The 26223-nt window shown below is 41.0% G+C and overlaps 2 protein-coding genes across 6 annotated transcripts in view; both read left to right on the top strand.

The window, feature by feature from the left end:
• PDLIM5 (PDZ and LIM domain 5) overlaps positions 1 to 26223 on the top strand; it is a 148982-nt gene that overhangs the window by 67725 nt on the left and 55034 nt on the right. The window contains exons 5-9 of one of the 5 annotated variants that reach the window (XM_066574030.1): positions 1403 to 1419; positions 4916 to 4933; positions 5762 to 5934; positions 7210 to 7246; positions 8038 to 10783. In XM_066574030.1, coding sequence (XP_066430127.1) covers positions 1403 to 1419; positions 4916 to 4933; positions 5762 to 5934; positions 7210 to 7246; positions 8038 to 8131 — 339 coding nt within the window. In that variant the 3' untranslated portion in view covers positions 8132 to 10783. Of the gene's footprint in view, positions 1 to 1402; positions 1420 to 4915; positions 4934 to 5761; positions 5935 to 7209; positions 7247 to 8037; positions 10784 to 26223 lie in introns of those variants that run through there. The other 4 variants (XM_066574027.1, XM_066574028.1, XM_066574029.1 and 1 more) reach the window with 4 other exon arrangements.
• On the top strand, positions 12686 to 25994 carry LOC136573255 (uncharacterized). The gene is made up of 8 exons (XM_066574554.1): positions 12686 to 12709; positions 15880 to 16011; positions 17427 to 17546; positions 18430 to 18558; positions 20694 to 20906; positions 22023 to 22181; positions 23813 to 23944; positions 25964 to 25994. Exons 2-8 carry the CDS (start codon positions 15881 to 15883, stop codon positions 25992 to 25994), a joined length of 915 nt encoding a protein of 304 aa, XP_066430651.1. The 5' UTR covers positions 12686 to 12709; position 15880.

The raw sequence follows: 26223 nt of genomic DNA, 5'->3' as shown, positions 1-26223 counted from the left end.
CATGCAGGATGGAATAGGCTGCACCGCAAGATATGGTACATTCTGCATCAAAATCTACATACTAGCTGCGGATTCTGATGCAGAACTGAGAATGACTTAAACCTCGTCTGCAACTATGAATCGGAAAGGACAGTTGGAGCTGCGGATTACACTTACGTATTAAAAGTAGCTAATCATCCCCTCCCCCGCTCACCATATACTGCTCATATAATGGAATACAATACAAGATGATGTCCCTGTAAGATGGCATGGATGATGCCTGCCGTTAGCGCCTGCCACTGGCTGTACATCAACAGGCACCGAGTTGTGCTGACAGCTGAGCCACTTGTTAATTATATGAAGATCATTGCATCAGGCTGTTCCAAATCAGCACATCACAAAGTACTTCTCCTAAATTGTCAGCACATCAAATGTAAATGCTGCAAACTACTGAGGAACAAACCATGCACCCTAACAACCTGTGCCTGTGTGATAACCAGCCAAACTGCTATCCTATTATGGACTTTCCTTTTTGTGCTGAAAATCCCTCTAAAGTGTTGGCCACTAGGGCGGGGCTGTGGAGTCAGACCTGGGGTAGGTAGAAATGTACCGATTCCAACCTATTCATATATTGTAAATATGGTAGCATTCAGTGCAGAATTTGTGGCACATTTCCTTTTCATAAGAATTTAGGAAACTTTTGAAATATCCTATAAATATGTTCCACCGATCTAGGCTACCCCATTTCTCAAAAACATTGATAAATAGGATCATCTAAATATTTTTCTAAATCAAGTCCATCTGTTGAACACATGGACCTGAAGAGAAAGCTGTACAGCCTAGGATCTATACCTCTAGTAAGGTGCTGGCAGTACAATGATCCTCATGTACTCCCACACAATGAGTGCATTTACTCAGTAATGACCTGCACATAAAGCCTCCAGTACAACCTGCTGTCATTTAATGATGTTTTTGAACTATTTTCGATGCCTCGGCCCATGCATCTTGCATTACACATGAAGGGAGCCAAGTGAAGTGAGCAGCACACCCTGTAGCTCAGACGTTCTGGCCTCACAGTTGGATATCAATATGTGAAATCCATTTTATGTTCCTGGCACAGGGAATCCTGCTCTATTAGTTCCTCACTTCTTTTTCTGTCCGTATTGCCCTGGCAGCACCGACCCTTCATCCGGCCTATAATGTACTCCTGCTTTATGCATGGATATGTTGTTCTAAGGTACTTGCCTTGAAATGTTTCCATAAAAGGTAAAATCCTCTGAACGGCCTTCTCTTGCCAGAATGAACATTATATTAGTCTCTCTGCCTGGGGGCCATTCTAGCATTTACACTAATTCTGTGCTCTTTTACCTTTTGGATCTCCTATTTACATTGTTTTGTTTTTTTTCCATATATTTTTATGCAGGCACCAGCAGTGGCAAAGTTAGTATCATTCGTGACTTTCAGTGTTCTCTTGTGGCACTGCATGTGAGGCATGCTTTGGTGTTAGAGGAGTGTGTATGACCACCTTTGGATACCCTGTTAGTTACTTTGTAAATACATTGCATTACTTGGCCAGTACTAACCTGCAGTACATTCAGTATTCAGACTCTGTTAACCCTTTCCAATCCAATTTGTATCCTGGTTTTCCTAGGGGACTTACTCTTTTTCTGCCGTTATACAACAGTGCTATATGCTGGCTAAAGCCAGTACTGCATGAGGTGACACGTTGGATAGGCTCCGACAGCAGAGAGGCTGGCAATATACAGTAAGAGAACTCCAACTGACATCTTCCAACATCAGAGCTGTACTGCCTTAAATCATAATGTCTTCAGACGTCACAGTGGATTGGAAAGGGTTAAGGGCTTCCGGCGGAAATCTGTCCAGAATTCCCAGGCGTAATAGTGCAGCAAGCTGCGCTATTTCATCTGCGGAAGATGCCAGAGGGCAGGATGGACGCCAGACGGACTCCTTTATAGTCAGTGGGATCCGGCCCCATCATAGGGTAGATATGTTATCTGCAGGGATTTGGTTCTCCTGCTCCCATAATAGAAGAGGAAAATGGATATGAACAGAGCCTGAGCCCACAGCTGCATTCACAATTATTCAGACTTCAGAGCTGCAGTCTCCCATCATTCCTTGCTGGCTCAGTGTCTTCCCTAGCTGACTTTGAAGATTTACATTCCGAGAAGGGTCCTCTTTACACCGGGCGTTGTACAGTCATCCCATATAAAGAACTATCCTGCTGCGTTAGCTATAATCTATATACATTGTTAGGCCACCCTCACACATGCGTTCAGATAAATGCCACTTGAAACCACAGCATTTTACCGCCATCTGGAGCGGTTTGTTTGAACGCATGGTACAGCGCTGTTTAATGCACCCCATAATTGTGATGGGTGGTGAGGTGCAGTAAATGTGAAAACACTGAAAAATAGAGCAACCGGCGCTTGAAAATTGTGGTGTTAGAAACGCCACGTTCGGCCGCAGGTCTGCAACGACCCATTGAAATCAGTAGGAGCATCGCACCGCAATTAGCGTGGCACTCAGGATGCCGTGCTGATCGCAGAGCGGCCGGGGTGAGAGGGATGCGTGTTGTCATTGGCATCGGACAGCAATCTGAACGTCCAGCAGAACTGTGCATGTAGTTCTGGGCTGCAGTATAATAGAGCCTGGCAGGCGTCACGGTTTGTACATCGGCAATGCAATTCATTTACAAAGTGACAAGACTTTATGTAGATTGGCTGATTCTAAACGGTAACATTGTGGTATAAGGCTGAGATTGTTCTAGCTAAAATCTAACGTGGTGCCGGAACAACAAGGGTACTTGGGCCCCTCAATAACAGACCTCTATAGATTAATAACAAGCTCACCCAAAAGCGGTTTGTGCAGAGTGACGTGTTGGGCAGGATTCACACAGGGCTTAACAAGTCTACAAATCCACCTCTGCAGATTTAGTCGCCAGTTTCAGTCATTGCAATGTGTATAAACCACATAGAATGGAATTTGATGTATGTTCTTGGGGAATCTTGCAACTAATAAGCAGTGTGTGAATCCGGCCTTGGTGCTATAACAGCATGGTCTGTGCCGTTTCTTATATATGTCGTTTTATCAAAATCACAAAAGTAATAGTCCTTTTGAATTAATACAGTATTTTGGGGATAACCTTGGTTTTCAGATTCTTCTGTATTCTAGTTGACATCCTTGTCTAGCATGAACCAGGCTTGCTCCACCTCCTGGAGGGGCACTACCCAGTATTTTCAGCTCCTATGTAACTTTTCTTGACCTTGTTAGGGCCTTCTGGTTCACAGGGTTTGGACATTAGATTGGTTGTCTCTTTTCCCTGTGCACTTTCTTTAGTAGCACCTTAGTAATACAAAGCATGCATTTGGGAAAGGGGATAAAAAACAACACTGTTCACAGTTTGCCTTCCCACAGTGTCTTAACATTCTTCCAAAACCGGAGTGGTACATTTATAGGACATCCACCCATATAAGGAGATGGTGTGTACATATGGCCGTGCCAAGTCATCACCATTGTAAAATGTGTGTCTCAGGTAGCATTTCTGTTCCTCCGTGTTTCAGTTTTGTTTATTCTATAAAGGGGAGTGTGTGGTCACTAACCGCAAAGCCGCAGTCTGCAATCACCTTGTGTATTGTGCCATCTGCTGGCTAAATACTAAAATGCAAATTAAACGGAAATTACACTTTTTGGTTTATACTCAACAGATGCAAAATCGTGCATCTGTTCTATTTCTTGTAGGCTGTTGTTGGACAGCTTGGCTCCTTACCTGATGCTCAGGGACTCGCCAGCATTGTGTGTTTATATATAAACACAGATGAGAAAAAGGACTTTGCTAAAGCACCTAAATAAGTTTACCAAGGCTGTTTTTACATTTTACGGTCGTGCTATGATTGAAGCAGAAACTGATCCATCTGCAAAGTGTGAAATGTAGGTGCCTAGTGAGCTTCCATACATCAGGGGTCGGGCTGTGGGATGTCTTCATGACTAATATATACTAAATATGGATCTCGAGAACAGACCTGTCAACAGCAAATTGGTTTCAGTTACCAGCAGATTATATTTCTAGATCACAGACCAAAAGCAAAGAGACAATGAGTGAAAATGGCAAGTTAGTAAAGATACTTTACGAATGTGTTAGATATTGGACAACTACGGAGCTCAGTGAACCATCCCTGTAATCTGCATGTAAGGAAGAAGAGTTTGGGCTTGTTTACAGCAGCAGGGGGTTCTCTGGGGATCACGCCTGCATGTAGTAATAACTCTGCATCTCATAGGCTCAGATTACTAGAACTGCAAAATCATGGTAGTCTCTTTCTGTGCGATTCTCTCACCTCCTTTTGTTTTTCTTTTTTCCTCCTATTTCTTTCTTTTACTTTTTGCTGTCTTTTTTACAGTTGAGGAAATAACCCCTTGCCCATCTAACACTGTTTTTACATGAAACGTTATCAGTCACTCTCACTCATTTGAAAGATAATCGTTCAGTCTAAAAGTGAGTGACAAAATAGCATTGTTCGCTGTTCGTTCAGTTTCTGCAGGCGTGAAAATCATCGTTGGCTCATTCACTTATAGTTTGGTCTAAACCACAAGCATTCAGTCCCTCTCATTCATTTTGACAGGGACTGAATGGTTCTCTCGAACGAGCCAACGATGCATTTGCCACTCCAAACGGGCTGCATGAGAGCGAATGAGTTTGTGGAGACGTTACCCATTACAAAGAGAATCTGCTTCTCTAAAAGAACCTTAATTCAACCTGTCACTAATTAGTCGTGGCTTCAGATTACAATCTGTGCTAACCAGTGATTGATTTGGAAGCTTGTCATATACACTTATCTGGCGTATTTCTAGGCTTTGTATTTCCTAATTTTTTTTTTCTACTGACTATTCTTCTCTTCTTTCCTCCTTCATCTGAATTAAGGAAAATTCCACCTAAACGGTATGAAAAATAGAAACTGCTAAAATGAAGCTTCATACTCTAGCCAAGAGGTTCTTAAGTGTAGGCCAGGAGTGAGATCGAAACGGTCTTTTACAGTTACATTTGGGCTTGGCCAGTGATGTTAATAGAAGGAAATGTGTTTTTTTTTTTCTATACAACTTTTCATGTGGGCCTTAAATCTAGTGTTTTGATTTATGATTCGCTTAATAATCTAAATGGGTACTAAAATGATTAGTAAAATCCCACATCATAGTACAAGTCAAAGAAAGGTAAACAGCACTGTCCTCTAGTGGTCACAGTCTTACATTGCTACTTTTCTTCAAGTCCATAGTAGTTTACAATTAGAATACGGAACTATATACATTTTTAAAACTCTTAAATATTTTTGTTTCTGTAGTTTCAAATTTGCTAGGAAGAGATTATTCAGATTATGCAGATACGTGACTGTACAGAAGTGTAGCCTGTCCTCAGCTGGAACAGGTTTGGCCTCTAAATGGTAACACTGGGGGAAACTAAAGTGCAGCAGCAGCAGCTCGTGGCCACCAGTCAGGTTTCACATCTCTTTCAGAGCTGGAGGACCTGCTTAGTAGCCAAAGACAACTAGTCCAATTTATTTTTGCATCAGTTTTGACACATTCCTGTAGTATTTCAATCCATTCGTCACAGCTGAAACAGTGAAGCATTAAATACAAAGTATATCCTTTATATTATTGTTCGACTGCTTGGCTTCATGATCTAAAAGTCTATTTTTTTACTCACAAACTAGTTGTCTATTTTGTGGAGGTTAATTCAAGCCAACTCATGCCATTTGTTTTGTTCCATACTTAGCCCTCCACGCCAACACATTATGGATGTTGAGACAGATTTCCATCACACTCCCATTTACAGTGATTCTAGCAAGAAGCGTCTTGTAGACAACACAGAAGACTGGCACCCACGCACTGGTACCACCCAGTCCCGATCCTTCCGTATCCTCGCTCAGATGACTGGAACAGAAAATCGTAAGTTATTGTACTCTTCATATTGAGTGGGGGGCCTCCTCTGGAGCACCTGTCTTGGCTCAGGCTGGGAGGCACTCGGTATACACTGAGGCTCTGGTGGATGATCACGGGGGGAGTGTGAGGGTTCTATCATGAAAATAAGACAGTGTCTTTTATTAATTTTTTGCTCAAAAAGATTTAACTTTTTTACATCTATAGCTGCCTGGACACTATTTAAATTGACTTTTTTAAATTAACTGTAAGCAGCACTTAATTTTGGAGTAGGGCTTATATTTCAAGCATCCTCAAAAATCCTTAAAAATCATTTTGCATCCCCAATAATCCTGGAAAATTATGCTATGTCTTATTTTCAGGGAAGCAGGGTAGCACTGATTATTCCTATAATATACTGCAATACTGAAGTATTGGCGTGTATTATACTGTCCAATTAGACCCTGTCTGGGGCTCATAAGCCACTGCAGATTGAGCAAGGGGAGTGGCAGTGTATTAGAATGCTCAAGGATAAATCTCAAGTTGACTGTATATTTTAAATGGCCTCTTCTATCCTCAAAATTAGTGCTGCATCCATAGAAGAAATCTCCAACAAAGGTGGTATAAAATGGGGGGGAAAAACATTGGTGGTTTCTTTCAGAAACAGCACCACTCTTGCCTGAAGGCTGTGCCTGGTATTGCAGCTCGGTGCCATTCAAGTGAATAGAGCTGATATCCAATACCAGACATGGACAAGGGTGGAAAGTAGGGATGAGCGAGTATACTCGCTAAAGCACTACTCGCTCGAGTAATGTGCTTTAGCTGAGTATCTCCCTGCTCGTCCCTGAATATTCGGGGGCCACCGCAGCTGACAGGTGAGTCGTGGCGGGGAGCAGGGGAGAGCGGGCGGGAGAGAGGGAGAGAGAGATTTCCCCTTCGTTCCTCCCCGCAGCTCCCCGCCCTGCGTCGGCCCCCGAATCTTAAGGGACGAGTAGGGAGATACTCTGCTAAAGCACATTACTCGAGCGAGTAATGCCTTAGCGAGTATACTCACCCATCCCTAGTGGAAAGTATTTGCAAGAAAGCAACCATGTTTTCATAATTTGTGACTATTCCATATGTAATGTTATCTTAGGTTTTTTTTTTTTGTATAAATTCTGTATTTTTCATTCGGGAAAGGGAGGGGGGTTAGAACATGGGTAAAATCAATATGGGTAAATCACAATATAAATTGTTTTCGTTTGGTCATTGTTTTTTGTTTGTGTTTACTGGATCAATGACTGTTTTTATTTTTTATCTTTTCAGTTACGGAACCAGAACCTGAAAATGTGAAAAAGAACAAGTAAGTTTATCTGTTTTATGTTTATATTTAACACATTTTGTATAGCTTTTGCTGTATGTTTATGCTGGAAAGTACATGCGTCCTGCAGTTTAGTCATTTGTACTACGACAATCCGGTTTAAGGCCGCCTGCACACGGGCGGATTTGCACTGCAAAATCCAGAGCGGGTATCCTCCTCCAGATTCTGCAGCAAATCCAGCCCATGGCATGCTACGGCAATATGCAATTTTATGTCCATGAGTGGAAGTAGATTGCGATTTTTTTTTTTCCACTCGCGAAGAAGAAATTGCAGCACGCTGCGATTTTGTGTGAGCTCCGCATGGGCGGCTTCCGTTGAAGTCAATGGAAGCCCTCTGTTCCACGGCCATTCCACCGCCATTCCTCAATCATCATTGCAGAATGGCCATAGGATCCATGTCATTGCCTAGCGACGGCGCGGCATCATCTGCAACACAGGAGAGAAGACGCTGGACAGGTATGCAGGGTTACCATCCGGGCATCGGGTCAAACTCCGCTGTGGGATCCGACCCGGCCGTGTGCAGGCCGCCTAATTGGATTAAGAAGTGCATGCTTCTCTGCTCTTGTGCTACATACCCGTACCTTGTAGTGCTGCGGTCCTAATGTCAGCGGTGTCTTGTGAGGACTATGCTTCTAATTGTGCAGTCTTCGATACATTGTGGCTGTTTGTGAACTACCTGATGGTGTTTGCTATGTGGTGTAAGTAAATGTCCATATCTCAATGCCAAAAAAAAACTTCTATTTTTCTTTTTCTGTCTTTTCTATCTTTTGTAGGGAAAAGGTTCCTGTTCAGATCATTAGTCCAAAGTATACAAAATTACGTGACTGGCACCACGGTGTTTCAGCCCGTGTCCTAAATGTGCAGTGATCCTCTACTTTCACTTCCTGTCTTTTTTTTCTAATCTTTGTTTGGCTTTCATTTTCACTGCTGCGTTCATGCAAGGGAAACCTTTTATATTCACTTATGTATTTTATTTGCTGCATGAAGGCCTCAAATTTGGCTTAAAAAGAAAACCAAAAAAAGCCTGAAATGGCTGCTGGCGTGAACTGGTGTCTATTAGAAACAATATAAGAAAAAAGCTTTAGAGTTTTAATATTTAATTTCTGTACAGATGCAGCAGAGCTGTGTTCGCAGTTGGGAATAATGGGGGTCCTAAATAGAAGTCGGGGCTCCATGCTAGCAATCACTTGGGCACTATTGGCTCCTAACTCGCTCAACATTATACCTTTTGGTTGCTAATTTAAAAATCAACTTTACCCATGAAATAACATAATTGCGCGCCCTGGACTGTGCGCGCCTCGATTGACATCACTATATTCATGCTGGACTGTACAATGACCGGCGGCAACATTTATGTTCTCCGTGGTCTGGCCTCATCGACTCATCAAGACTGTAGAAGCTTATGGCATACTGTTATAGAAGGTGAACCCAATAACCTGGCATACAGTAAGCTCCCCCTCATGCCAGCCGTTGGCAGCGAGAAGGGTGTAGTTTACACTGCAGCTCATTAATTCCAGCACTCCACAAACAAGGCAGATATACAGACTAGACACATTATATACAAATGGTTTAAACTTTGATTTCCTTACATTTTTCTCAAAGTATCCACCCTAACTGCAATCACCATATTTACTTGCCGAAACAAATCCTTTTTCATCACAAGCTAGCTTATTTCATTAGTATCCAAAAAATTGAGGATTTCAGTGATGTACTAAAATTAATGAGCTGTAGTGTGCATCTGTGTCATTTATCAGCGCTCCAATCACCTTTTTGGCTCCTAAGTCTAAAAATGTGGGAGGCAAATAAAATAGTTTTTGGTTGCATTGACAAACTATTTAGTTGCCATCTGGACTCCTGGTACTGCAGGGATATCTATGGTATGCCGCCTTAAATAGCTCATACAGCCCTTACTGGCACCGTTCCCTCTAAGCTGTGCATTATGGAAATTATAGAGTTAAATATTCAATACCATGAAGGCAGGTAACAATGTTATTAGGCTCAGTGCCTTCATTAAAATTTGTAGTAGTGCTTTGATTTTCGGACTACACAGCTTAGAGGGAACACTGCCCACATGGGGTCCCAACTGAACGCCCCCTTCCTGCAGCCTTACCCCCGCTATAGGTCTGGCTGCAGAAAACCCTGTGGATGTCTCCAGATATAGAAACACAAAGACCCTGAGTACAATGGGGCGGCAGCTGCTCTACCTTGGCTTGTGGATATGTGACATGGACACAATCTATAAAGCAGTCATGTGACCTGCAGCTTTCTTTACACTTTAAGCTCTGCTACATCTGTGGTAATTGGCACACAAGCCTTTTTGATTAAATATTAGATATAATATTGGAATAGAGAGATGAATATCTATTGTGATGTGAACTGTTGTGAAAGGTCATATTGCCAAAAAGCGAGGCACGGGATGTGATGTGCATGTTTACAGAGAGGATACTACAATGTGGAAAACCTAATGAATGGCCGGTTGCATGTGTTGGTAACACTGGGCTACTGATGAGCTTCTATAAAGAACGTGGCGTTTGTTACCATGGGAATTTTTTTCTAGGCGTTGGCTGCCGCGTTACCGCTGATTCACAAACATTGGCGCCAAAAACGTCACTAGTGATAAAAGAAGGTAATTGAGCTTGCTGGATTTGGTAAATTGGTTGTGGATCTCATGAAAGTGTGAACAGTGATGGATTTGATTAGCAAAGTTGTTTACATAGGAGTTCTGATTTATTTGGCTGCGGTCCAGTGATCTGTGATAACGGGATGCATGCCTTGTAGAGCTTGGCCTTGGCTTGGGTCCTTGTAGGCAGCTTGGACATTGTGCTTCTTTTAATGGTTACTATGCATGGATATAACCCTTGGCTGGAAACTTACTTTCTGTGCAAATTTAAAGCTATTCTATTTGTACATATCTATGATGCTGTAGACCGCTCAGACTCGTGTGAAATGTGGTCTTCATGAGTTAAAAATCTATTTGGTGCTATCAAATGACTTTAATGATTTCCAAAGAGCATGCCTGACAGAACTGCTAGCACAAGATGTCACATGTTTAAAGGGAACCAGTGACGTGCTACATGGTGGCGGATTGGTGGGCACCAGGTTATAGTGCAGAAGGAGCTGAACTGATTGATTTCTAGCTTTATGGGGAAACATTTGTTATAACAGGACTTATTTTTTTCAATTTAATTCCTGCACATTCGGGGCTTAGGAGTCCAGTGGGCGGTCTTATCAGCTATAGATTAGGACCGCCCACAGGACTTCTAAGTGCATAACAAGCAGGAATATAATAGGAAATTCACAGGTCTTATACAGAATCCTTTCCCCATAAAACTATATATCCATCTGCTCGGCTCCTCCTGCAAACAGCCCAGACGGAGTGTTCAGTGTGACGGGTTCCGTGTAATGACTGGACTGTGATGTGTGCGGTAAACATCTTGTTCTACTCTTTGCTTGTACATCTTCATGTAATATAATGTATTATATTTTTGTCTCTTATCAAATAAAATGTATATCCTGTTATCTGCGTGTGAAAGTTTATTATTGATCGGTGTTTGCATAATAATCAATACAGGTTCTGTCACCTAGAACATAAGCAAATGTTGCTAGAAAACTTTGGTTCCTATAGTGATTAGTGGAAGACCTGATTCCAGTGAGATTTCCTTGATGATTACTTAAATTTCATATGCTTCCTGTGTGCAAAACAGCTGCCCTCCTAGAAGGGGATAGGACTGCCTCCCCAGTGCCTCCTATAGGTGGCTATCTTGTAAATCAGGGTTTGACCTTTTTATAGAGGGGTTTTTTGTTTTTTTTTAAAGAAGGGTCTTCTGTCAATAAGCTAATAGGGTATCCTAGGGCTCAACTGCAAACCAGGAGCAATGGAGAAATCTGTTTGTAAGGTAGTGACTCGGCCTGCTCATCAGCCATTCATCAGTTTACTTTTTTTTGTTACTTTTGTGCAGTTTGCTACGTCACCCAAGGGTGGTTCCACGTAATGGCCAATGATAAGTCAGCAATATTTTCACGTAACATGTTTTGCGAGTGGTGCATCTCAAGTGCAGAACCCCACAAGCTTTTGGATAATGAAGTATTAGCTAATATAGGAAGGACTTGTGTATAAATGTTTCTTACTGTCATCTGTATGAAAACCTTTAGGCCTCATGTCCACAGAGAAATTCGGGCCTGCATGGATTCCCCATGCAGAATCCCAAGGCTGGTCCCTCCCTTCCTGCAGACATGAGGCCAAGAAATAGCTTTTACTTATCTGTCCGGATGCTGCGGGTCTCCCATCCGTCGCGGCTGGATCTTCTTGCATCCAATTTCGATGAAAGACAGAATGAAGTTGAGAAACGTCACTGATATAAATTGTGTAATTCATTGAGATCCAAATGGCAGATCACTGGTCAGTGAAAACCATAATCCTCAACTGAGGGCTGGACCGGCAGACCCGACAATTCTGGTGTTCTGTGGCAAATGCCCAACAAGCCACATGGTGCTTGTTTGTGAGCGCAGGTCCCACTACAGGATGTCGGGCACTCATGGAGATAGTTGGTCAGACACCTACAGTCTAGTAGCCCACTGGGGGCCATTCTGTAGTGCTCCGGCAGTGCTCCTCTGTTCCTCCTTCCACAAAGTAGGACATAGCGCTCCTGATGTTGGATTGATGTTCTTCTGTTGTCCTGTCTAGCTCTTGTCGTGTAATAAACTGTATTCTGGTGTCTGATCCTTGGACTTGATGCTGTTCTGGGAGACACGGCAAACAATCTTGAGATGGCTCGTCTGCCATCCTGGAGGAGCAGGACTTCCTGTGCAACCTGATTGAGCTGCATGTAGCCCCTCATGCCACAAGTATTGACACTACCAAAACTAGAGAAGAAGGATAAAGAGAGAGTAATTGTCTGTGACCACCATCTGTAAAACCCCTTTTGTTTTTGGGGTGTCTTGCTGTTGCCTCTCCAGTGCACCTATTATCACTTTTATTTGCACCAAAAGACGTGGAATTGATTCATAATTGCTTATCCTTCCTAACGGAATAGATTGACATCTCTGGCGCTTAACTGATTTGGGGTTATACTGTGATGCCTAAGTGTTCCCTTAATGTTTTTCAGCAATGTATCTTGGGGAGAGAACCACCAATGGCTGCTACAATGTAGGAATGATACTGTAACATTGAAGATTACAACACACATATATTAAACACTTGTTTTGTTTTTCAACCTAAGTCTTTTAGAAAATGTAGGGGGTAAAAAAAGTGGATGTGCAGCATAATCTTTAAGATGAGCTACTCTCTAATCCTCAAATAAGTGGACCATGGAGAGTACAAATAGCACTCAAAATTATAGCTTTCAAAATGGTGTATTTACATTTTTTGTTTGTTTTGAAAATAACTAAAAAAATATATATATTTTTTATGCCTAGTGAAAGCCAAGTTATAAATGGAGATATCAGGTAACCAGTGACACGGTCGTCATAAAATCTTCTTTCGGACTGATCTCTAACACCGATAGATATGACTGAACACATTCCCATTGTGTTACCATCAGTTCACCTAATCTGTAATTCTAAAATTGCCTATGTAGGCCACGTAAACTTTTGCTGTTCTAGTGTCATTGCGTTTGGTCATCCTAATCTTGCACCTATCTAGGTTATGTCCAGGTGATTGGATTGTATCACGTTTTTGAATTCAAGCACATTGTTGAGGCATTTTACATGTCCCTTTTTATTTTAACAAAGCTTTATGTGCAGATGGGATTGAACAGCTGATGCATTATTTTAATTAGGTGTACAATCATATCTGCCCTAATATACTGATGCGGGTACTATACTAAGCCAGTGTTGTGTGAATAGCGTAACAAGGAGTTCCCTCATACAGTAAAGTCATTGCTACCTAAAGTTTACTATTTGACTAGTTGGCATAGACTGCGGCATGTAAAGAGTTAAACAGAGATCGGAGGTTTTCTCCATTCTCTGCTGTGTAAGAGCTGGTGCCCAGCTAGCCTCTGACAGAGAAAGCCCCCTCCCCCTGTAAGCCCTTTACATGCTGCAGTCGCATAGACCGCAGCATGTAAAGGGTTAACACCGCAGAGATCGGCTGTTTTCTCCGATCTCTGCTGTAAAAGCTGGTGCCTGGCTATCCTTTGACAGCCAAGCAGCAGCTCTCCCTGCCACAGAGACTATCGGCTGGCTTCTGACAAGCCGATGTTCTTTAAAGCAACCTGTGTACAAAGCAGTGCAGGTGTTTAAACAAAGAAGCAGGAAGATATTACCGATCTGCCGGCAACTTCCTGCTTCTATTTTTAAAGTCCTGCACTGTTCTCTGTGGGTCTGTGCAGGCAGAGCACACTGCCACAGCTTATGGCAATGCGCTCTGCAGGTCCTATAGTGAAACATAGCCCAGAAATCTTCCAGACTATATCACTATGGGCAGTGGAGCCCGTCCCGGAAAAGTTCCGGGCGTGCCACTCAAGGGGTTAAGGGATGTAGATGCCAACTGGACATAACCTTGGTTTAATCACATACTGTTGACTTTCACCCATGTGTGTTTTACACTGCACTCCCCTTGTCACATTTTACATTTATTACTGATACATATGTTATTGTGTATGTATATTATGTTTGATTTTCAGTATTACAGTTTTTGGCTTAATAAGTAAATCCGTATGACCACAATGACACACATTCAAAGGGGAATTTGTAAAACATATAACAATATAAAATCAGTGGTAGACTATAAAATGGTAAAAAAAACACCCAGTGGTGGGAATGGGACATTTGTGAGTGTAGTTTTAAAGGCTATGGACACCTTTTGGGGGACAGTATTTTTTTCACTTAAAAGCGTATATTTTGGGCCAACAAACATTTTTTACAATCCGGTTATTTTGAAAAATGTTGTGCTGTATTGTTTTCTGCAGCTTCTACAGATCACGGTATAGACATGATGTAGTCTAAGGGTCCGTTTAGACCTCCCAATTAGCCGTTTGAATGAGCAAACAGTCAGTTTGCTTGTGCAGCCCGTTTATACAGGCAGATCCATCGTTGGCTCATTCAAAAGGGAAATCGTTCATTCTCTGTATAACTGAGAACAACTGAACAATCCGTATTTAAAATGAACGATTAGTAAAGGAGCCGATGATTATTCTGCATAAAATGAACAGCGAATGAAAAGCGAAAAACGAAAATTTTGTCTTTCATCGTTCGATCGATGCCTGTGTTTACACTGAACGATTATCGTTCCAAAACATGTGTTCATTCCGTGTACAGGGGCTTTTAAGTCCAACAGGAGATCTGTCGGTGCGGCTGGACTAAGGGCCTGTGCGGCTGGACTAAGGGCCTGTGCGCTCTCCTCTCCTGCACCACCTTATCAACTAATTTATGACAACGTTTCCTTATTGCGGTCATAAATTATCTGTTAATTGTGCAGAAGAGCAGAGATAAGGGCTGAAAACCATCACTGGTGGATCTCCTATTCAGACTTTAAAGACTATATTATATATATATAATATACAGAAGCGGTGGAAGACAAACTGCAAAATGTAACTAAACCCTATTGCAAAAATGATTTATCCGCACAAAATGCGTGCATTTTAGTGGAAAGAATTGTCTCCCAAAGGTCTCCTTTAAGTAGTACAGTCATTCCCAAATTTGAAACAATTTCCTCTAAATAGCGCACCTATGTGCTTCTAGTTTTTAGGCCCTGTTGCCTTCTGGTTAACATTTTGTTTTTTGTGGGGAAAAAGCGACTTACCTCAATCACGTATTAGAAATAAGTTGTATGAAATTATACCACTTGTGGAATATACACTGTACACTCGTAAAGGCACATCAGGATGATTGTTTTGCCTTGCCCCTCCAACTATTCATTGACGTAACCATTGGAGCAAGAAGTTCAGGAATAGTGTGTGGCTTAGGCCACTTTGTATCGGTCTTCCAGCACCAAAAACCGTTCCCCATTGGTCTTTGCTATAAAATGTTGCTTCTGCCAAGCTCTACCTCTGCCAAATCTTCGGTCAAACATTGAAGCTGAAAGTCGTAGACCCAGAAATACTACAAGAAAAAAGTTATTGCTAAGTTCCCCATTTTTCATACTCCTGTTTTCATGAGACATAATACAAAATAAAACTATACAAACCTCAGATGTTTCCTAGAGTAAATTCTCTTCTTTCAGAAACTGTACTTTTGCCTCTTTGCCTACTAAAAGCTTTCTGTTCTTTGCAGACCCTCCAGGAGATTAAAAATTGCAATGTTTATAATATAATTTGAGATGACACGGATGATTGCTCGAGGTTATATTATATCTAAATTGATACTTGAAAAATGAAATTTCAAACCTAAAACCTTGTGGAAAATGTGTTTTTTTACCAAATGCTTTGCTTGCATTTAAACTGAAGCTCCATCAAAACGTACAGATCCGAGCTCGCAGCAAAATGCTTTTTGTTTTAATTGGTTTTGGTCTAGTTGAGCTTAAGGCTTGAAGCGAAACTAATCCCTAAAGCCATATTAGAAGCGAAGCCAACAAACTGTTCTTGACAGTGGACACTGATTGACCATTTTGTATATGGTGATAATCTCTCTGGCAGCTAAATAGATTTTAACAAGTTCAAACTTTCTATTTCTTCAAGTATGTCTACAGGTCCTCCAATTAATACAGACAGTCAAGCGTTTCCTGTGGATATAGCCATGTGCTCAATGGGTACTCAAACAGAGGATGTTTCCACCAGTGAAACTCCAACAGTAAATCTATCTTCACTGAGGTTGATCAAATTTAATACAATCCCGAATGCATGCAGAAGAATGTCTGACTGACTGCACACAGTGTGACAATACTGCTCTATTCGGAATCTACAGTCTCTTAGACTTCCAACCAGACTTCCCCTTTTATAGTAGTTTTTTTATGTTAACACTGGAGAAACCCCAAAAATGGCCCATCATTAAAGCAATTTCAAGAGACTCTAACGCTAATTTTCTTATGCATTTAATAAACTAAGATACTAAAGGATGTACTCTTAATTCCTAGGTGGATATTGTTTTTAAAGGTGTAAGACTGTCAAGTCCTTGGTTTAGTAATAGTGTTGGCCATGGTTATGAAAATGGAAAAGGCAAAAAAAAAAAAACCAAAACACTATTATACACCAATTTTTAGAGATAAAAACAAAACTGAGGTGAACGTTGACGGCACGTGGTCATGATGGACGTAAATTAAGCTTGTGTAAAGTGTCCTAATATGGACACTGTACTTGTGAGAATCAGGTTTGGTAGTTTATGACCCTTTAAAGTATTGTAGCCTTTTGTATCTAATATACAGGGCTTTTCAATGTTTTTGATACATTTATAGTTGTTTTTTTTCTTCTTTTTTTCCCTAAGACTGATAGAAAGATTACGAAATGTAGCCAAGCTATTGAGGGTCAAATAGTTGTATTTAAGGAAGTAAAGCAGAGTGACCTACATCATAGACACATCCAATGTCCTCGGCTGATCTTAAACATCATAGAGCATAGGTTATCACCTTTTGACCTGCCTGGCCGGCCTCCAGTGGGTGGAGCTTGTGCTATTGGTATGTTTAAGGGTGTGCTCACATGTAGTGGAAATGGTGCAAATCTTATAGAGTGGAAGATACACTAATTCCACAAGAAAAATATATAAATTTGCACCTAAATTCACATTCAAAAGGTGAAATCTGCTACAGATCTGCATCAAAAACTAAATTTTGGTGCGGAGTCACGCCCCCCCCCCCTCCCACCCCCCCCCCAAAAAAAATACATGTGAACGTAACCTACATGCCACGGTTTTTGAACCTAGATGACCTTGGGATTCGAAGAAGGGAATTGCATTCCGAAATGTGTTCATGCATTTCTTATCTGTTTTTCTTTAGATGTGTTGTGTAGTATATAGGAAGTCCTTCCTATATTTTTACATATTTTAAGTGCAATATATCAGACACCCAATTTTGTCAGTTTAACACTAAACCTAGAGCTATCTGGTTGGTTCCAGCCCCTGTATTGTATAATAAGAAAGAGTGAATGAAATTGTCCCTTTTTAATATTTACGTTCCCTGCTAACCTAACATTTTGGTCTAACTTAGAAGGAACTTGTTGCCATTGTTATGGAAACCTAGATTTTAATGAACTTTATGTATGTTTTCAAATTGACATGCATGGTCACCCTACAGATCAGAGTCCATACCTTTAGAAAACCCAGGAAATGAGAAGATATTCCTAGTATCTAATTATACCAGCTCCGCTGAAAAAACCTCTGTTGACCTTGGTCCATCAAGTGATTCGCAAGAGAGGTAAACTTCCAGGAAGAAGTCTGAGATTGGGCTACTGCGTGTATATAAAACCAGCACTCACACTTACCAAAGTGCTGCTGTCTTTTTAGAATTGATTTGTTTTTAGCACAATGACCACTGATGAATGTTCATTAAGGATTAAAGGAAAACAATTAATGACGCCTCTTTAAGGATAGTTCAGCAATAGTAAATTGGTGGGGGGTCCACAGATTAGTTACATCCACCAATCAGCTGATAGAAAGCTACTACAGATCGCCGCCACTGCCAAAACACTATCCCATAGTGCAGTGGCCCCGTTTGGTATTGCTGCTCTCTTGAAGCTTTTTTAGCATAAATATCAGAAGCTTCCTCAATATTCTGACAGCTAGCCTGTATATGACTTCACATTCACTACTCCAAAATAGGTATATAGTTGGTCAAAGCCCTCCGAGTCTACAAGCTCCACCTCCTTCACATACTTGCAGACAGCTTCTAAAAATTTACCATTTCCTGATACAAACCGCATGGAACACTTTAAAAAAAATAAGACCACATCCGCATGGTGGCATGGCTTCTTTTTGGAAGGGAAACCAAGAAGCAAATGTAACCGAGCCTTAAGGGTCATTACATGATTATTGTGCAAAAGCGTTTGCCCATCTTCAGGACATTCAAAAGTGCAGTCAGCCAACAATTGAGCGAATGTTCATTCGTTAGCCGATTTGTCTTGTTTATGCCAGCATATAAATGCTCGCTAGTCAACTGATCATCTTCCCATGTGAACAGGAGATGTGCAGTCATAATCTGTCAATAATAAAGTGGCCAGGCATCCACCTGTGTAGAAGGGCGGTTAGTTGCTCGTATTTGCTTTTTCCTACCTTTCAACCTTTTTCTCTTTTTCCTTCAGAAAGGCTCTGTTTGATAATCCTTTGGAATCTTTGCCAAAATGTGCGCCCTTTTCGCCAGCTATTGTTCGGACCTTAAGTGTCACTAGTGAAGTAGCTACCATGTCTAAAACTGCATCGGTCTACATGAGGTTAGACCTTTTTCTTTTGCAGATTTACCACATCTGTTTTGTCTTGTTTACACCCAAAAGTAGTAATGTGTATATAGGTATACACTTAGACACAGTAAGTAAGATGTCTGATATTTGAATGGTTTCCCTGTGCAACAGTTCTTCTTGGCCTTCGTACGAGGTGGTCAGCATAGACTGGGGATGAGTAGTTGCATAGAGAGGACATGTATTTGAAGCACACCTGTGTACACCAGCTCTGCTGAAGATCTAATGCTTTTAGATGGAAAGATTATTGTTCACATGAACGAAAGTCAACGATATTCATTCTAAACGCGAGCGACCAACAATTCGCAGTCATAAAAATCATCATTGGCTCGTTTTCTTATTAAACATCAATCATTCAGTCCCTGTGTAAGTGAAGACTGGGACTGAACAATTTTCGTTTGAACGAGCCAACGATCCATTTGCCAATCTAAATGGGCTGCACAAGTGCAAACAAGTTGGTGGTGATGTCACTCGCTCGTTCAAACAAGAATTGGCTCGTCTAAAAGGACCCTAAGAAGGGAACTATATTCTCTACCACCAATATACAAAGGGTGCTTGGCTTATTTCTAGAGCAGTGTTTTTGATTTATTCACAATTGGCAGACGCAGGATATATAGGGAGGGAATATAGCACTGCTTTTGTGTACTTGCATTAGGGCACCCATATTCCCATCAATGCTTCTCCCATGTTGAAGTTAATACTTCTGGCCAAGCGGATTCCTTGTTCTCAAACTTCCAAGTTATGAAAATGATAACAGAAAATATAGCAAATCTTAACTTTAGGCTAGCAAGGAAGGAGATATGGCCTCTCTGACTGTTGGACACTTTGGGAAACTACTCAAGTTTGTTTAATCCAGCATTTTAGTTCATCTCTACTAATGACATTTAAAATATTAACTATAATCACCATTTGTTTTTTCCCCTGAATCACTATTTTTTGTTGAATGAGAAGCACAAACTGTATACCCAAACCCCTTACTATATGGAAGCACATTGCAGTTTTTGGTACATACAGATATAGCAAACATTACCTTGCAGTTGAGTTATAATGCGCTAAATAACAATGTACTAGGATGCTAGAAAGCAAGTTGTCAGTGCTCCAGCCATGTGGATTGCTGCCTCTGTAGCTTGGAGGACAGATGGATCTTTAGTGCAGTATTTCTAGTATAAATTTGATAGATTTAAATAGTATTTTGCATTGTATTAGGCTCAGTTCACACTACTGTGCTTTTGTTTTCACCTATTCTGTCAGGAGTCCAGTATTTTTGGTGGCAAGAGTAGCATTGTCTGAAGCCAAAAGTAATTGGACCGCATTATAGGTCAATTTGTTTCAGCAGGATTAGTTGGGTTCCAATCCGTCGCAGCAGTTATGGCACATCCAGAACAGAAGCTATGGCAGTAGTGTGAGCAAAAACTTGTACGTAATCATATGAAACTTACCAGAAACGCAACTACATGGCGGAAAACAAGTGTTAGCGGTAACTCAGCCAAGGATGCAAGAAAGATGTTCCGAGCCGATTTTGTTTTTGTATCCAGCACAATCAACACTGCATATACCCCTCATTAATGCATATTGGAAGTCTTAATATTTCATGCAGGATCTCCCCAAGTCAACCTTGGAACGGACCCATGCCATGCAGCAAAGACTATTCTTTCTGCTTGATCTTTACATCACAATGGGAATTGGTGAAAGGTTCTCTGAGCAAGTAGGTCCTCTAAACCCATGTTGCCCAACATTCCTAAGCTAAGTACCCCCCAAGTCAAGTAAATTTAAAAATACCCTTGTTCGTTATGCTCAAGGAGTTGTTTCTCCCTTTTGTAGTATGGGCAGGCACTCATTCAAAAAATGGATTGTGATGCAACCTTGCTGCAAGCCATCTATTTAGAGAAAGACCTAGCTTTACTGTTAAAGACTAAGAGGCTTTCTTTCAGTAACGCATTTTATGAATCCGCTTTATATTATGGGATGTAATTAACTAAACACCCGTTTGACCTCTAACATCATAGAATCTAATACCACACCCAAAAACGTGCACGTTTGACTTGTACTGCAGTGTCGTATCCAATACTTGACAATCTTTTATTATTTTTATTAATAATTCAAAATTCAAGGTCCACTATGATTGTGCCCAGTCCTATACTGCCAAATACATGTCCAGAGAATCCTATAAGAAATGGAATGAACTTGGAGACTGGTCTTGGGCTTCAGAAATGCACTGTTTCAACTCAGACTTGTGATCCTCCTGCTCCCCAGCAGTTGTCCTTTTTCCATGCTGCAGAGTCACTTGAATCCAAAGATGATGCGTCTCCCAAGGCACTTAGCAGGTACTTCACAGAATGGTAGGCTACCAACTCTCTCAAGCAAATGGTAATCAGAATCCTATTATTGACCTTATGTTAACATTATAATTTTTTAAAGCATACATATATAAAAAAAAAAGTTTTCAGCTCTTAAAAATTGTCTTCTTCTCAGGATAGGTTTTTGGCAGGGGTCTGCTGCCCGGAACCCTAGCCGATCAACTATTCATTAAGCTGCTGTCATTGTGTACAGAGCAGGAAGCAAACATCTGAATACGTGATTTCAATGTACTGGGCTGTCCAAAACAGCTGTTCGGCTGGGGTCCTGGGCGGTGGACCCTTGTTGATCAAGTCTTGATGACCTATTCTGAGGATAAATTATCAGTATTTTTAGAGCTGAAAAACCCATTTAAAACCTATTATTAGTCCCAGACTTTGCATTCCACCAACTTCATACAGAATCTGTGAGAAATCATGGTATATTTTGCTGCCAATTTGACACAATCTGCAATGTTCTTCTGAAAGTAAGAGATACAAGCAAAAGTGTCAACTTCCCTTTTTTATTTTATTTTTTTTTATTACCACAAACATATATTGTTAAAAAGGATAAAATGTTTCATTCCGATAAGTGGGTATAATCTCAGGACAGTCATATAAAATAAACACTGATTGCCAACTTATTGTGAACTGTAATCCTGAGGACAAACCTCTATTTAGGGCGCTGGACCAAAATCTATTTTTATGGAGTGTTTTTTTTTTTTGACAATTGAGAATCATGGGTACGAATCTTTGTGACACTATAGATTATAATGGCATACTTAGACTTCTACAGTTATCAAGCCGGTTGTAGAAAACACTGTTTATAAGTTTTACCACGTCTTCAGAATGTGGCCTGCTATCAAGGAATAACCTATAAAGTGTGACAGTACATTCAGTGATGCAATTTGTATAGTTGTTTGGGACTGCTAGCCGGTAGATTAGTGTGGCTGTAGTTCTTTTACTCATTCCCCTTGAGGCTCCTTGTTAAACTGACAAGCATTTGGTAGTAAAGAACAGTTAAATGTATATTAAGACACAGTACATTGTTCATTTCTCTCTGTATATTCTGTCTTCTCACTGCTCTGTCTGTTTCTTCTATTTAAGTACTTGTGTTAAAATAAATTTGATGGAAAATCCTCTGGACAAACTTCCAAGGTCCCCTCCCTGCCGCCCTGCAGCGCCTGCACCAACCACCGTGCAACTTTCAGAAAGCAAAACAAATGCAGTTGCTGCAGTGTCTGCCGTGGTGGGTGCGCAGGCAAGGTATCCGTTCAGTTGGGTTTCCAATGATGCATGAGCTTTGTCTAATACATGCATTTTGTTATGCTTCTAATGAGACTAACAGTTTGGTGTATATAAACTGTGGGAGTCCTATATGAGGACTGATGATCGCTGATCGGTGTGCCAGTCAGTGTATCTGATTAGAAACAACTAACAGTACAAGTAAATAAAAGGCTCTTTGAAATGTACCTTATTGGAGAAAAATGCCTTAATTGTTTGATCCCCAACCTGAACCTTTTTTTTTTCCTTCACCTTCTTTAACTTTACTGATAAAAACCGTCTAGAGAAAGGATATAGCGCTTCAGTTTTCCTGAGCGGTTATGTTACAGCCACATACAGTAGCTTTAGAAGGAAGTTGCTACAGAGGGGCAGAGCGGCACACAGTGATACAGTTTAGTATAGCTCTAGTAGGTTTTCTATCTCGCGCTGGTAGTGTATTCACAGCTACACTGCTCAGTACTGCGGTATGCCTTCCATGCTGCAGCTGCTTTTGATGGAGTACTACAGATGGGGGAGTAGGTTCTTCTCTTCTCTTTATGTGCTGTGTACAGAAGACAGTATGGCAGCTAGTCTCCTACTCTCTCCTCACCTCTCTCTACCTTCGGCATACTCTTTTTGTGCAACTGTACACTGATGTCTCAGTGAAGCGGGAACGGAGACTAATATCAGTAAATACTGGGTAAGTCTTGGATCACCAAAAGAACTTGTCCAGGGGGTAAAGAATAAAATAACATAAGCATTACTTAACAATTAAATTGCTCTGGTGTTCCTTGCTGGTGCTGCAGCGATGACGACATGTCTGCACACATGATTGCAGGTGATCACTGGCCTCGGCGGTATACAGCAAGAGACCATTCATTGGTCTGCAGCGGTCGTATATCAACATTACGGCATCGCTGCAGCACTGTAAACAAAGATTGGTGGGAAGCGCCAACATGGCAGCACTCAAAAGGTGGGGAATCTAAGAGGTAAGTAATGCATGCCAGTTCCCTTTTAATCCTGGCAGGGGGAGAGCAAGAGAAGTAGACACGTTTAAATGGATGGCTTAAGTAGAGTATTTTTCTCAAGATTTTTACATTTTTTAACTTCTTCTTGTACTATTGAGAAGTTTGTTTATAATTTGAGGTAAACCTAAATACAGTTCAGAACTATTGGGAAATACAAGCTGTGCTACTGACCAAAGCCTGGCCGTGTACTAGATGCTGACAACCACTGTGACAGGTATATGGTGAGCATCTGTATGCATCAGTTTAATGAAGACCGCTCCTTTTTCTGACACAAAAAAAAGTTGTGTTTGACTGGAAAAGTAGTGGTGCTCCTTCATACACGTGGTATGCATGCCAAATACCACTAGTGCCAATTATGCCAGATAACTGAAGTTATTGCTTTTAGTACATAACCAACATTCTAAATTTGTAACTTTTTTTTTTAACTCCATTAACTACTATTACCATTAATTCATATACATTTTATTTTACTGTCCCTATTGATATATACATCCACTTTTCCACCTTGGGAAGCCACCTCTTTTTCCTCTTTTTTTCTAATGAATGTCTTTTTCTTAATGATTGACTGCCCTTTTATTTCCACTCTCTACTTCTCTTCTTCCTCAGATTGTCTGACCCCTTTGTATATCGTTCTCTCTTGGACGCTCTTATTATAGAACCTGTCATTAAACAGCCTTTTCCAAGTTCAAACTTAGGAAGGAGATCCACTGGTTTGATTGGAATTGAACAATTAATGAGGTGAGGTGTTGGAAATCAGGAAATGTAACCTTTAGTTGTAAGGCTAATGCTGCGTTTGAATCCTTTTTTGGACAATAAATTAATTTAAAGTCTGACCGCGAACGAGAATATTCCTTCAGTTTCTGCAGGCATGAAAATCATTGGCGCGTTCACTTATCGTTCGGTTTAAAACAGCAATCATTCAGTCCTTCTCATTCACTTATACAGACGGGCAGATGTAGTGTTGGCTTGTGCAATAAGTTAGCTGTGATGTCACTCGCTCATTCAAAAGAGAATTGTCTGGTCTAACAGGACCCGAACAGCTGAGGATCAGCAGGGGTTCATGAAGTACTTGCTGTTACACCAGTCTTTCGGGATGGAAACTTTTAGAAATAGTGTTAGGGCGTGTTCACACTGTGATTATAGTGACAGGCCCTCCTTTTTTTTTTTTTTCTTTAATTCTCAGACAACCCTTTTAACATTATGGGATGCGTACACTGGTATAAATGCACAGGATATAACAATAGATCAACCTCCTTTTACACTTCTGGTAAGTCTAGGCCAGTGTTCCCCCAACTCCAGTCCTCAGGGACCCCCAACAGATCATGTTTTCATGGTTTCCTCATTATTGCACAGGTGATGTACCTCGTGTGGCGCAGAGTGTAAGCTCTTGCCTACGACCTGGAGGTTGCAAGTTCGATCCCCACATGCGTCAGGTAGCCGGCTCAAGGTTGACTCAGCCTTCCATCCTTCCAAGGTCGGTAAAATGAGAACCCAGCTTGGTGGGGGGTAATTAAGTAATAATTACCTGAAAGCGCTGCGTAATAAGTTGGCGCTATACAAATACCACAATTATTAATTATAATTATTATTGTCAGCGCATCAGACATTGCCACAGGGGTTCTTACTAGAGGATATTCTGAATATGTTGGGGGTCCGTAAGGACTGGAGTTGGGAAATACTGGTCAAAGTTGTAATCATGTCACATTGAAAGTATTGTTTACAGGGTGAGTAAAAGGCAGGCATGGTTCAGTAGACTTTTTCCAGTTTGTACTATTTTTTTTCCTTTAAAGTAGAGACCCTCCATAAAATACATTGTTGAAATCAACAGAATTAGCGTGTTGAATATTTTTTTAGATGCTCACGTAATCCCTTAAAGACCAAGATGTTATGTTCTAGGACCACGGCTGCTGACTCCCCTTATCTCCTCACTCCGGGGTTCGCAGACCCTGTCCTGTTGCCAGTGGCAGACATTACATCCTCAAGCCACTGAGGTCTTCAGTTAATGCCACCTGTTGGGTGCATGGATGGTCCACCTCTTGGAGGATTATTGTGCACCCAGCATTCCTTTTCCCAGCTAATCCAAATGGGTCTTGGTTTATTTGTCTCCATCTCCTTCTTGAGGATGCCTGACAATAAGTCTACCTAGTGTGCAAAAGGTGCAATATTTTCCCAATGTTTTGTTTTGATCAGTGCCTGTTCCACTCAGCTTTCCTGCTTCCTCCATTCCTGACCGCTGCATTTCAGTTGACTATGCTTACTCGATCTGCTTCTTGCCCTGACCTTTGTGCAGATTCATCGTTACACAAGAATCCTGCCTGCTTTGACCTCTGCTCTGTCCTATGACCACGTCTGTTACTGTGTTATAGTAACTCTGACCAGTTTGCAGCATCTACATAACCAGGATGCCTCCTAGGGTAGCAGTTTAGGGTTTTATAAATCAAAGACCATGTCCCAATTGGTGAAGTTAAAGGGTAAATACCAGGGGACCCCAGATACTGCCCCTTGGATCTAGCCCTAAGCCAAATCAGTCTTGTGGCACAACTGGTCCACATCGCCTGTCTTGATGAAAGAAAATTTTGTGCCCAGGAGCTATGAATATTTTGCCTCTGTAATCTCTCAACCATCACTTTTCTATCACTATATTTGGGGTGCATATAGTATGAATTGATTACAGTTGAAGAATGCATGCAAAAATTCTTACTTTTTATTTTCAAGCATTTACTATTCACCATAATTGACTTGTTTTTGTTTGAAAAGATTGTTAAAGGACATTCAGGTGTCAGAATAAAAGTTAATGACCAATGAAAAAACTGTTAAAATTATTCTTTTTAAATTGCTCAATGTTTTTTTTCCCCCTTAAACTCACTTCATTTTTTTTTAACTTATTGAATCCCATTTGGAAACTTTTTAATTTAAACACAATGGCTAAAAAAAAGAAAAATGAGAAATTCCAAGGTGGTCCTAATTCTGTTTGTTCCAACTCCTTGTAGAAAGTGGCACAGTCCCTTAGGACTTGG

Source organism: Eleutherodactylus coqui, chromosome 7 (assembly GCF_035609145.1).
Source record: "Eleutherodactylus coqui strain aEleCoq1 chromosome 7, aEleCoq1.hap1, whole genome shotgun sequence".
NCBI lineage: Eukaryota > Metazoa > Chordata > Amphibia > Anura > Eleutherodactylidae > Eleutherodactylus > Eleutherodactylus coqui.
The sequence above is the reverse complement of the archived record's forward strand: the minus strand, read 5'-3'. Positions and strand labels throughout refer to the sequence as shown.